At 42.8% G+C, this 14043-nt stretch overlaps 1 protein-coding gene across 6 annotated transcripts in view; it reads right to left on the bottom strand.

Moving 5' to 3' along the window:
• clybl (citrate lyase beta like) overlaps positions 1 to 14043 on the bottom strand; it is a 130354-nt gene that overhangs the window by 23107 nt on the left and 93204 nt on the right. For 5 of the 6 annotated variants that reach the window (XM_013137678.4, XM_034286721.1, XM_034286722.1 and 2 more), the window contains 2 exons: positions 13746 to 13934; positions 3480 to 3581 (listed from right to left, as the gene is read on the bottom strand). In XM_013137678.4, coding sequence (XP_012993132.2) covers positions 3480 to 3581; positions 13746 to 13934 — 291 coding nt within the window. The remainder of the gene's footprint in view (positions 1 to 3479; positions 3582 to 13745; positions 13935 to 14043) is intronic. The other variant, XM_034286723.1, reaches the window with a different exon arrangement.

The raw sequence follows: 14043 nt of genomic DNA, 5'->3' as shown, positions 1-14043 counted from the left end.
AGACTGATATATTTCAAGTGTTTATTTCTTTTAATTTTGATGATTATAACTGACAACTAATGAAAACCTCAAATTCAGTATCTCAGAAAATTTGAATATTGTGAAAAGGTTGAATATTGAAGACACCTGGGTCCCCACTCTAATCAGCTAATTAACCCAAAACACCTGCAAAGGCCTTTAAATGGACTCTCAGTCTAGTTCTGTAGGCAACACAATCATGGGGAAGACTGCTGACTTGACAGCTGTCCAAAAGACGACCATTGACACCTTGCACAAGGAGGGCAAGGTGTCCAAGCACAGAGCTCTGTGTCCAAGCACATTAATAGAGAGGCAAAGCGAAGGAAAAGATGTGGTAGAAAAAAAGTGTACAAGCAATAGGGTTAACCGCACCCTGGAGAGGATTGTGAAACAAAACCCATTCAAAAATGTGGGGGAGATTCACAAAGAGTGGACTGCAGCTGGAGTCAGTGCTTCAAGAACCACCACGCACAGACGTAAGCAAGACATGGGTTTCAGCTGTCGCATTCCTTGTGTCAAGCCACTCTTGAACAAGACACAGCGTCAGAAGCGTCTCGCCTGGGCTAAAGACAAAAAGGACTGGACTGCTGCTGAGTTATGTTCCCTGATGAAAGTAAATTGAGCATTTCCTTTGGAAATCAAGGTCCCAGGGTCTGGAGGAAGAGAGGAGAGGCACAGAATCCACATTGCTTGAAGTCCAGTGTAAAGTTTCCACAGTCAGTGATAGTTTGGGGTGCAATGTCATCTGCTGGTGTTGGTCCACTGTGTTCTCTGAGGTCCAAGGTCAACGCAGCCGTCTACCAGGAAGTTTTAGAGCACTTCATGCTTCCTGCTGTTGACTAACTTTATGGAGATGCAGATTTTATTTTCCAACAGGACTTGGCACCTGCACACAGTGCTAAAGCTACCAGTACCTGGTTTAAGGACCATGGTATCCCTGTTCTTAATTGGCCAGCAAACTCGCCTGACCTTAACCCTATATAATATCTATGGGGTATTGTGAAGAGGAAGATTCGATACGCCAGACCCAACAATGCAGAAGAGCTGAAGGCCACTATCAGAGCAACCTGGGCTCTCATAACACCCTGAGCAGTGCCACAGTACTGATCCACTCCATGCCATGCTGCATTGCTGCAGTAATTCAGGCAAAAGGAGCCCCAACTAAGTATTGAGTGCTGTACATGCTCATACTTTTCATGTTCATACTTTTCAGTTGGCCAACATTTCTAAAAATATTTTTTTTGAATTGGTCTTAAGTCATTGGGCGGTGGAAGGAGTACTTCGAGGATCTCCTCAATCCCGACGTCACGTCTTCCAGTGAGGAAGCAGAGGATGAGGTATCAGAGGTGGACTCGTCCATCACCCGGGCTGAAGTCACAGAGGTGGTCAAGAAACTCCTCGGTGGCAAGGCACCGGGGGTGGATGAGATCCACCCTGAGTACCTCAAGTCTCTGGATGTTGTGGGGCTGTCTTGGTTGACACGCCTTTGTAACATTGAGTGGCGGTCGGGGACAGTGCCTTTGGGATGGCAGACCGGGGTGGTGGTCCCTCTTTTTAAGAAGGGGGACCGGAGGGTGTGTTCCAACTATAGGGGGATCACACTTCTCAGCCTTCCCGGGAAAGTCTATGCCAAGGTTCTGGAGAGGAGAATACGGCCGATAGTAGAACCTCGGATTCAGGAGGAACAGTGTGGTTTTCGTCCGGGCCGTGGAACACTGGATCAGCTCTATACCCTCTACGGGGTGTTGCAGGGGTTCATGGGAGTTTGCCCAACCAATCCACATTTTGTGGATTTGGAGAAGGCATTCGACTGTGTCCCTCGCGGCATCCTGTGGAGAGTGCTTCGGGAATATTGGGTCCTGGGTCCTTTGCTAAGGGCTGTCAGGTCCCTGTACAAAGCAGGAGCTTGGTCCGCATTGCCGCCAGTAAGTCAGACTTGTTCCCAGTGCATGTTGGACTCCGGCAGGGCTGCCCTTTGTCGCCGGTTCTGTTCGTAATTTTTTTGGACAGAATTTCTAAGAGCAGCCAGGGGCCGGAGGGTGTCAGGTTTGGGGACCACACAATTTCGTCTCTGCTCTTTGCGGATGATGTTGTCATGTTGGCCCCTTCAAACCAGGACCTTCAGCATGCACTGGGACGGTTTGCAGCTGAGTGTGAAGCGGTGGGGATGATAATCAGTACCTCCAAATCCGAGGCCATGGTCCTCAGTCGGAAAAGGGTGGCTTGCCCACTTCAGGTTGGTGGAGAGTGCCTGCCTCAAGTGGAGGAGTTTAAGTATCTAGGGGTCTTGTTCAGGAGTGAGGGAAGGATGGAATGGGAGATTGACAGACGGATTGGTGCAGCTTCTGCAGTAATGCAGTCGATGTATCGGTCTGTCGTGGTGAAGAAAGAGCTGAGCCGTAAGGCGAAGCTCTCGATTTACTGGTCAATCTACGTTCCTACTCTCACCTATGGTCATGAGCTTTGGGTCATGACCGAAAGGACAAGATCCCAGATACAGGCGGCCGAAATGAGCTTTCTCCGCAGGGTGGCTGGGCGATCCCTTAGGTGAGAAGCTCGGTCACCCGGGAGGAGCTCCACATCGAGAGGGGTCATCTGAGGTGGCTTGGGCATCTGTTTCGGATGCCTCCGGAACGCCTTCCTGGGAAGGTGTTCCGGGCCCGTCCCACCGGAAGGAGACCCCGGGGAAGACCTAGGACACGCTGGAGGAACTATGTCTCCCGGCTGGCCTGGGAAAGCCTCAGTGTCCCCCCGGAAGAGCTGGAGATCATGGATCTTTTAATGTGTCGTATTGGAGGAGTGGTCCAAGATTCCTCCAAAAGTGTGCGCCAACCATATCAGACTTCACAGGAAGAAGCTCAGTGCTGTAATCCACTCCAGGCAATACTTCACAAAATATTGATTGTATTTTGCCAATACTTTTGAAACTAATATTTCAGATAATTGTTTTAATGAAAGTATACCAAAATATGACAAAATAAAAATTTTGGGAATTCACTTTTGCTTAATTTCATGTAGGGTGCCAATACTGTATACAATATAATAATTGTACTTGTTGAAGTTTATGAATGTATGCTTGTTATGTTTAGACAAAAGAATATCCGTAGACAGAAAGTCACGTTCATAAAAAAGGGCGACAGTACTGGGATTTGTATTCTGGTTGAGGACAACCAGAAGTTTCTTTGAGATTGAGTGAGATGATCTTGAGGTTGTAAGACAGAATATTGAGTCTGTAACATCATGAACAGTAGACTATCATATGCTGCAATAAATAATTGAATTACTCTCTCCCTTGACGACTGGTTCCGCAATCATTATTTCAACCACTATTTTATGTTCTCCTTGCTTTGAAAATGTAAAGAAATGTTTCCCATGCCAATAAAGACCTTTAAAATACAGATAGAGACAAAGAGTAGAGAAAAAGTGAAAGATTTGCTTTAAAACTTTTGTTTCTGATTTACCTTCAAATTAAGCAGGCCTACAGCGGTTTCCACAAAGGTGACCAGGCGAATGGGCTCTGTCAGCACTCGCCCTTTCAAGTGGTGCTGAAGTCTGTCAACAAACTGACACACAGACATACAGACAAGCACAAATTGTCATATTCTGGTAGTTTTTGATTAAAGTTATTTTACCAGATAAATATGAAAGGAACACATTTTTATATACAGTGATGACCTGGGAGCAATTAGGGTTGACTGTCTTACTCAGGGACAGAAGGGAGTAGAACAAGCAACCATCTTGCTTATTGACCCAAAGCTCCCTGCTACCCCTTAAGAGAGAGCACCAAGGCAAATGCATCATAATAACTGCCCAAATGCAATACATTGTAAAATATCACAAGTGAATGCTGGAAGTTTAATCATATTTCTTCATGTATTTGTAAAGGAAAATTATGTTTACGGTACCATACAAATTCTCTCATTATACTGAATCACAAAACATTGGTGCTCTGTTAGATATCTAATTTTGAAGCACACAGACTCAAAATCATGTACACTAAGTAATAAACAAAATATGTTCTTGCATAAGTATTCAAAGTTGTTCTAACAAAGAAATTGTCCTTACCATTAGCCTGCAATTGAGAGCGATTAAAGTTGCAGTTGCGTATCGGAGAAAAACAAACATTGTTTAAGGATCATTGGTCAGGTTGTAAAACTGAAGGAAACTTAAGACCAAAGAGCGTTCTAGAGAAGATACAAAAAATAATACAGAATGCATAGACCAGGAACAAGGTTCAAAATTAAATCTAAATGTTTGGACATCCCAGTTAGCACAGTTGGATCATTATTCAGGAACTGGAAGCTGTATCTCACCAATGACACACTGCCAAGAAAAATCTGTCCCCAAAAACATAGCACCAAAAAATTAAGGAGACCAACATTTGCTTTGAAGGAGCTAGCCTAATGGAGTAGCATAACGGTGCACCAGTCAACCATATCAAGAGCTCTGCATAAAACTGGCCTGTATTAGAGGCTGGCAAGAATATAGCCATACTCAGAAAGTACCATTTGAAAGCATGAGAGGGACTGAGCCTCAATGTGTGAGAATGTTTTCTGGTCAGATAAGACCAAGGTAGAGATTATTGGCAAGAAATTAAAGTGCAAAACATAAACATAATACTCCCAACATAAAATCAATGCTACCTTGCAATACTTGATTTTGAGTATCAGTGTTAAAATAAAATATCTAACGGAAAAAATATTAAATTTGTAATTCAGCAATGTGAAATAATTAGATGAGAGAGCAGTGGGACTTTGTTACTAGTGACTGACTGCTTTGGCCTGGTTAATATGGAGCAATGGGGTTGGCTAACAACTGTGTATGAAGAGATCTTAACAATGCACATTAATAATGACACTTGGCATATGGGTGGCAATATTTTGCACTTTATTAGCAGGATTTGCACAGAACATTTTGCACATTTTCTATGAATCATTTAGTGATGCATTTTATTGACGATTGATAGCATACTTGTTACAGTGATAGATTGTTTGTGTGCCGGCAGTGTGAGTATTCAGCGCCACCTGAAAGGGAGAGCATCATTAGATTAGGCTCTGATGATGATACTGTGAGTATGTTTGGTAATTGACAACAGGAGAGTTAAGGCAGGGTTTGTTTGACTTTATCCTGTTATATTTATTTGTCTAGGTGCGTAAATATCATAGTAGGAACGTGCTAGGGCAATAGTGGGTTTAATATTGTTTTAATTGTTGGTATAATCACTTACCTGTCCTGTTTTGTCTGCTCCAGGGTGTGTGGCCAAAAGAGTCCCCTGGCGTACGAACACCAAGATAAACGTTCCGGGAGAGACCAAGAGTTAGGATAGGAGTGGGGGGTGACTTGTTAGTTTGTATTTATGTATATTTATTGTAATTGTTTTATGTGTTTGTTAGGTGGTAACCAGCAGGGGGTGAATTATTATGTATATTAGGCATTGAATTATATTCTACATGTTGTTTAAGATACTATAGTCATGTGAGAATATGGTGAGAACACCTACTCATTGAACCATCCAATTTAGTAGACCTGGAACACGTTATAAAGGGCACCAGTTTCCATCCGGCTGTGTTGTTGGTTACATCTCACTTCCTGGGTTTGAATAAAAATCAGCATGCTTTGGTATACCACACCATCGCTTTGGCCTCTTTGTTTACTGCATCATCCAGCCGCTAAAGGGTCATTCTAACAAGCTGGTCAGGGGTTTGAATACTTTTGCAAGGCTGTCCATGTAATAACCAACAACTGTATTCATAAAATGGCTTTATGTTTGACAAATCTAATGTTTTTGGGGCAGCAGGGTAGACTAGTGGTTAGTGCATCTGGTCTGTGATGGAAAGGTTCCTAGACTGAATACTTGAGCCAACAATATTACACATTTTCCAATTCCTGAGCAAGGCCGTTTATCTCAAATGCAGACCATTGCTGCAAAAATAAGAATATGTTTACCTGGTAAAAATTATAATGTCTATAAGCTCTTAACAGGCATACATTCAAATACAGAATAATGCTAGTAATATATGTAATTAATAATAGCTCCTAGGCTCCACAGAGTGTGGCCATTAATACAAACCCTACCATGGATAGAACCATGAAGCCAAAAAGGAGATGTCAAACTGTTTGTGTCAGATGCAATTTGCAACCGTGAAAAATATTCAGGATTAAGGCTCTTTAAATGTTAAAAAAACATGGGTTTGGTAAGGAAAGAGGAAAAACGAGTCATATAATTTCAATTCAGAACAAGCATCAATACCAATTCCCTGCAACACTTTTTTATTCTTGAACAAAAATACTTTAAGTGGTCTTTTGATGGCTTTGGAATAGGGTGGGGGGACAATGCTGAGAGAAGGAGTTGCAATGCTTAAGATTTTTTTTTACATTATCACACACACCCACACACAACCACCTAAACACACCAACACACACAAAAGGAAGAAAAACAATTTCAATCTTTAAGTGTATTTCATTTCAGTATTAGGCCTGTTTTCATGTCCGCCTTCGGTGGAAAGGAATAGTGAGATTGGTGCAACAATCAGTGTTTTGATATGACTCTTTGCCAAAGCCCTTTTATTTCGCACGGTTCCCGCTAATATGCAGGCTCACCTAAGAAGGGTTTTAAAGAAACCACGTTTGGTTCTTTGAAGACCAAAGCGTTACGATTTCTTCCAACAGACCAGTTCACAGCGAGGTCTGGACATCCAGTGGGGTAGCCCAAATTCCAAAATCTATCATCTGGAAACACACAAAAGCTCCCTCCGTCAGATATTGCCTTTCAAAGCTAGTGGGGGCATGGGTGGAGAGGGGGAAAAGAAAAGCCTAATATAAATCTGTAGCTCCCTGTTCTCTTCCTTCTCACTAACTACCTTCATCCCTACCTCCCCAATTTCCTTCATTCATTCACTCATTCGTCCCTTATCTCTTCTCAAGGCGGAGAGGAGGTAAAGCAGTGCATAAAAACACATTTCACCAAACTACCCACACACAAGCACAGACACACATCCAAAAAAATAAAAATAATAAAGAGCACCAGCCCCACTGAAGGATTTCTAAAATAGGGGCAATTTTAATCATCTCCCCATTCAATCTCAGTTGGATAAATCATATCGGGGAGATTTGCATAAATACAAACCATCAAAGACTTCTCATCTTCAAAGGGGTTTTCGAGACCCAATAGGCTTTGTACTGTAATCATCGGAGGTCACCACCTCACAAGAGACACGTTGCCACGGCAACATAAAAAAAATTATGCTGACCGGCTGGGAGCTTTGCACAATATCACCCCTGTCCCCCATTTTCCCCAGAGTACATATACAAACGCATGGAGGAACACCCTAACACATTCCCCCCTTCATATTTACAGGTTGAAGCTTCAGAAAACCAGCTCAGAGGCTAATTTTAAGCCTTTTAACAGACTGTGTTTAGAGTGTATAGCATGAATCCCCCCAACCACCACCACCACTATATAGCACGTTTTACCTCTATGACTAAACTGCATAACACAATACAATCCCTAGCCAGACTGGGATAATGTGTTGAAAGTGGTAATAAATTACAGGTCTTCACTCACTAGCTGTAGAATAGATGGTCAACCTCTCTCTAATTACGTCTGATGACATGTTTACGTTCTTGTTATTTGTGTGGAGAGTATCTAGTCGAGTTGGAGTGCATAAGCAGTGAAGGAAATGCCTAGACAAACATAAGGCCCAATACAGGATATTTCTGGACTGTCATTTCACTGGTCACTCACAAATGTATACACACTGAATATTGCAACTCATAAAGACCTTTTGATATTTTATTAAACTGCATTGTATTATTCTCAATACAAATACAATTGTATTGGTCACTCTCGTATGCAGTCATTTCTGTTTGTGAACTGTCCTTATAAGTAAAATCATTACTTCATTCGTACTGTCACAGAGTGGTTTCTTTCTCCTCCCGCTTTGCCCTATCAGAAGAAAACTAAGTGGCAGGGCAGCCTCCAGGCAAAAGCCCAAACTCCAGATTGTGGCTTTACGCATTTGTGGAGGAAGGGGGGGTGTGATAAATCCACTTCATTATTGCCATCATTAATCTTGCATAGAGAACCTGGTGGTGCTTTTCATAAAGAGGTTCTTAGACTTGTCTGTGGCTTTTCTAAGGCAGAGAGACTCCATTCTATTGCTTAATAGCACTCAATCCAAGTACCCTTAAAGATGTTATTCACTATTGACCAAAAACACCTCTTCTCACCTCTTATAGCCACACTTCACAACCCTTTTCACCCATAGGGTGAAAAGGAGGAGTTTACAGAAAACGATCAGGAACAGGCTGGGGGGGGTGGGGGTGGGGGTGGGGGTGGGCAAAAGCGTTAGAAAAAGGCAGCGACAGAGACAAGTTTCAATTAATTCTCTTCGAAAAGGGGGCCCAGATTAAATGTTTCCGGCCAGCTGAAGTGTTCATTTCACAGAGGGGAGGCAAAGAGAGGGATGAAGGCAGGGTACCAAAAAGAGGAGGCGGCAGAGGACGTGAAGTGGGCGGAGGAGAAGAGAGGCCTCTCTCCCCTCTCCCTCTTTCTCCTTTCTATCCCCTGCACACACCCAATGGCGTGGCGCCGAAGAATGCACTGCGGCCCCAAATGCGTGTGAGAATTGTCCCGCGGACAAAAGAGGGAGTTCCGCCTGTTATCCTCCAATAAGCCTTGTCCGTCACACAAGGACGAGGGAGAAAAAGAGAAGAGAAAGGGCCTGCTAAAGGTTTCCACACAATGGGGGAACAAGTAAGTCCATCTTTTAGGGACAAATCAGGGTTTTTGGAGGATCCCGGGCCTGTATCAATAGGAAGAAGAGAGAGAGGAAGGTAAATAGGACAGGGATTTACAGCCTTACTGACACAAGGCCTTTAGGATAATGCCACACACATATGCTAATGCAGTGACACGCGGACGCAGGCCGGCAGACACACAGACAGACACATTGTCGTGTAGCGAGTGATTAGGCGAGACCACTGCTGGTTTCTTACTGAAGTGTTCATGTATTTACAATTCAAAATGAAGTTGGACCAATGTCCTTTAGACGCTAGTTTGCTTCCCTGGCCTATAATATACCTTGGTCCATATACAGTTTCTGTTAAAACAGGAGACCCAAACAGCCTTTTTTAATGAACACCTTTTTTAATGAAGAAAGGGAGAGAAGGTAGAAATGGCTGACTCAGGGAAACACCTGTCACCAATTACCCAGTGGAAGAAAGAGAGACGAATGGAGGGAGGGAGGGGAAAGGGAGAGGTTAGGTAGCAGGAAACAGACATGTTCTAATTAAAAACTCTAGTTAAAAACTTCCTGTTTCTTTCTCTGAGACCCCATCTGTGTATGAGTGTTTATGTGTTTGTGCGAGATAGAGACCAGCCCCCTTCTAGCATTTCCTAAAACGCTACCCTTGTTCATTCCTTCTCTCTTTCTCCTTTCCGTCTTTCAAATCCTCTCCACATCTCATGTTCTTTCATTGTTTCCCTTCCTCCATTCATTCACAATGGTCTTTCCCTTCCTCCCCTAGATAAGACATTGCAACTCCTTTCAGGTCTCTCTAAAAGTCACGCAGAGTGGCTGAATAGTCAACTATTTCTGCCCAACAGTGTGTGTGTATTGGAGTGTGTGTATGTGTGTGTGTGTGTCTGTCTGTGTTCAGGATGGGGTGCCATAAGCCCCTATCAGTTTCCTGATAGTGGCCCATATGAGTAACATCGGCACTTCACCCCTATATACATGAAGACACACCAAGGCGCAAAAGGCGCACACATTTTACTAGCTGCCCACCACATGGTGGCTCAATTCATCAGTTCATTAAGAACTCCAATTTCCCAGCATTCCGCAGGCATAGTTGTGCTCACTCAAGGACCTATCAGACTTCTAAAGACCTGGCTCAAAAATGTCCTCTGTTTCTTGAGCCCGAGCCAAAGGCAACAGAGGGCCTCTCCCAGGGCCCTGCCACAGGAATCGATTCCAGTCGCTTGACAGGGAAATTGAAAAGTTTTTGTTGTTATTGCTTTAAAGATTCCCGCAGTTTCCCCTTACTGCATCAGGTTTATTCATGCAGGGCCGCTATGTGCTTTAAAGACGGAAGGGGAGGAAGAAAAGAAGGTGGCTAAGAAATGTCATGTCATCTTTTATGTTTCTTACTTCTCTTCCATACAAGCTTCCTTAGGGGAGTCTTTTTGTGGCAGTGGGTCTTGTGTTGTAGGTATCGTCCTGGGCACTATGTGCCTTTTACAAATGTAGGTTATGAAACAATATTGAAAGGTTCCTTTATAAATTACTACCAAACACTCACTTCAATGGAATTTCTGAGGACATGAAGTTGGGCTGATTGTCTGGATTTTGCACAGCTGAGCTAAAGCCTTGGAGTTAGTTCAGAGGACACATGCAAGTATGCATTAAGTTATATAGTTAGGTTCTGACATATTTGGACACTGACACAACTTTCATAATTTAGGTACTGTACACCACTACAATGGATTTGACATGAAACAACTGAGATGCAATTGAAATGTGAAGTGTCAGCTATAATTCAAGGGGTTGAACAAAATATCATATGAAATGTTTAGGAATTTCAACCATTTTCAAACACAGTCCCCTTATTTCAGGGGCTCAAATGTAATTGGACAAATTAACACAATCATAAATAAAATTTTCATTTTTAATACTTTGTCAAGAAGCCTTTGCAGGCAATGACTGCTTGAAGTCTAGAATGCATGAACATCACCAAATGCTTCACCACCTTTGTGATGCTTTGCCAGGCCTTTACTGCAGCTGTCTTCAGTTGCAGTTTGTTCATGGGTCTTTCTGCCTTGTGTTTAGTCTTCAGCAAGTGAAATGCATGCTTGATCGGGATTTGATCAGGTGATTGACTCGGCCATTGCAGAATATTCCACTTCTTTGCCTTAAAAAACTCCTGAGTTGCTTTCACAGTATGTTTTGGGTCATTGTCCCTATACACTTCAGAAGAAATCAGTCTGCTTCAGTCTTCAGTCAAATAATCAATACACTAGTGGACACAGTGCCATTGGAAGCCATGCATGCCCATGCCATCACACTACCTCCACCGTGCTTTACAGATGATGTTGTTCCAAGTCCTCTCCACACTTTTTCTTCAAATCATTCTGTTACAGGTCTTAGTTTCATCTGATCAAAGAATGCTGTTCCAGAAATGGGATGGCTTTTTAGATGTTTTTTGGCAAAGTCTAATCTGGCCTTTCTATTCTTGAGGCATATGAATGGATTGCACCTTGTGGTGAACCCTCTGTATTTGCTCTTCTGAAGTCTTCTCTTGATGGTAGACTTGGGTAATGATATGCCAACCTCCTGGAGTGTGTTCTTCACTTGGCTGGATGTTGTGAATCAGTTTTTCTCTACCATGGAAAGGATCCTACAATCATCGACCGCTTTTGTCTTCCGTGGACGTCCAGGCTGTTTTGTGCTGCAGAGCTCAACAGTGCGTTCTTTTTTTCTCAGAATGTACCAAACTGTTGATTTGGCCACTCCAAATGTTCCTGCTATCTCTGATGGATTTTGTTTTGCAGCCTAAGGATGGCCTGTTTCACTTGCTTTGAGAGCTGCTTTGACCGCATGTTGTAGGTTCACAGCAACAGCTTTCAAATACAAATGCCACACCTACAATCAACTCCAGACCTTTTACCTGGTTAATTAGTGTAATGAAGGAATAGCCCACATCTGTCCATGAAACAGCTTTTTAGTGAATTATCCAATAACTTTTGGTCCATTGAAAAAAAGGGGGCTACATAATAAAGATTTGTAATTCCTGAATCTTTCCTCCTATTTAACTTCAAATTTAAGCTGAGAGACTGCAGTTTAAGCCCATATTAATTATCAAACTGTGACAGCCAAAATAACAAAACATGTCTCAGTGTCCAGACCTAAATGTGTATACAAGTCCATATTGACACAAACTGTTGTATTCCCATGGCATGATTATTATCTCAATGAGCCAAAGCCTTAGAGATTAGTCAATGGTCAATCGTATTTAAATGAGCAAAATTAAAAAATATATATAAAATAGTGCACTTTTTTCTTTGGTCTGTGGAAATATGATTACACATATTCATGCACATACATATACAGTGGGGAGAACAGGTATTTGATACACTGCCGATTTTTCAGGTTTTCCCACATACAAAGCATTTAGAAGTCTGTAATTTCTATCATAGGTACTCTTCAACTGTGAGTGATGGAATCTAAAACAAAATTCCAGAAAATCACATTGTATGATTTTAAAGTAATTAATTAGCATTTTATTGCATGACAAGTATTTGATACATCAGAAAAGCAGAACTTTTGGGGCTGTCGCTGGGCAATACAGACTTTCAACTCCCTCCAAAGATTTTCTATTGGCTTCAGGTCTGGAGACTGGCTAGGCCACTCCAGGACCTTGAGATGCTTCTTACGGAGCCACTCCTTAGTTGCCCTGGCTGTGTGTTTCGGGTCGTTGTCATGCTGGGTCGTTGTCATGCTGGAAGACCTCCATGCTTCACGGTTGGGATGGCGTTCTTGGGGTTGTACTCATCCTTCTTCTTCCTCCAAACACGGCGAGTGGAGTTTAGACCAAAATGCTCTATTTTAGTCTCAGCAGACCACATGACCTTCTCCCATTCCTCCACTGGAATATCCAGATGGTCATTGGCAAACTTCAGACGGGCCTGGACATGCGCTGGCTTGAGCAGGGGGACCTTGCGTGTGCTGCAGGATTTTAATCCATGACGGCATGAGTGTTACTAATGGTTTTCTTTGAGACTGTGGTCCCAGCTCTCTTCAGGTCATTGACCAGGTCCTGCCGTGTAGTTCTGGGCTGATCTCTCACCTTCCTCATGATCATTGATGCCCCACGAGGTGAGATCTTGTATGGAGCCCCAGACCGAGGGAGATTGACCGTCATCTTGAACTTCTTCCATTTTCTAATAATTGCGCCAACAGTTGTTGGCCAACAGCTCTCTGGTCTTGGCCATTGTGGAGAGGTTGGAATCTATTTGATTGAGTGTGTGGACAGGTGTCTTTTATACAGGTAACGAGTTCAAACAGGTGCCGTTAATTCAGGTAATGAGTGGAGAACAGGAGGGCTTCTTTAAGAAAAACTAACAGGTCTGTGAGAACTGGAATTCTTACTGGTTGGTAGGTGATCAAATACTTGTGTCATGTAATAAAATGCTAATTAATTATATAAAAAGCATACACTGTGATTTTCTGGATTTTTGTTTTAGATTCCGTCTCTCACCGTTGAAATGTACCTCTGATAAAAATTACAGACATTTACAGGCTTTGTAAATAGGAAAACCTGCAAAATCGGCAGTGTATCAAGTACATGTTCTCCCCACTGTACATTCAAAGTCTAAGTCACAAGTTCCATTGCCCTGGGTCTTAAAACTGTTACATTTCTCAATGCTCTGTGGCAAAACAGGTAGAATTGCACTTTTACTTTTCACCTCAGCTTAAAGAAAACAAAACTTTCAAGAGGCTACGGATGGCTCAGCATTCTCTTCTAAGTGGGCAGGTTCTGGCCTAGTTCATTCATCAGCAAGCAGTGGGATAAAAAGCAGAATGTGAAATTCACCTCGAAGGACATGTATCCCTATCTTCAACTCTCCAGATCACAGCTCCACAAGACAAGGCAGCAAATAGGATGCCAAGCAATTAATGGCAAAAAAGGGGTTGAACTGGGTAGAAAAACAGAAGACAGACACGTACCCACTGCACCTCTCCTGTGTACTCCAACTTGGGCAGCATCAGGGCAGGAGGCAGAACACTGGCCTGCAGGATGACCTCTAGGTCAACATCGGCAAGGCCACTGGACACTGAGTTGACCCTCACACATTTCTCTGTCCTGCCCAGATCCAGTTCTGACAGCACTCTGGAGATGATCTCCCTGGCCTCTGTCTGGAAAAGACAATAAGAAAAGCATAATTCATTAGTAAGTAGAAGGACATAGGAGGAGGAGAAAGAATGAAGGACAGAGAATTAATTCATTAATTTAATGTGTCATTGA

The sequence above is a fragment of the Esox lucius genome, chromosome 16, assembly GCF_011004845.1.
Source record: "Esox lucius isolate fEsoLuc1 chromosome 16, fEsoLuc1.pri, whole genome shotgun sequence".
NCBI lineage: Eukaryota > Metazoa > Chordata > Actinopteri > Esociformes > Esocidae > Esox > Esox lucius.
This window is presented reverse-complemented; position numbering and strand designations above follow the sequence as displayed.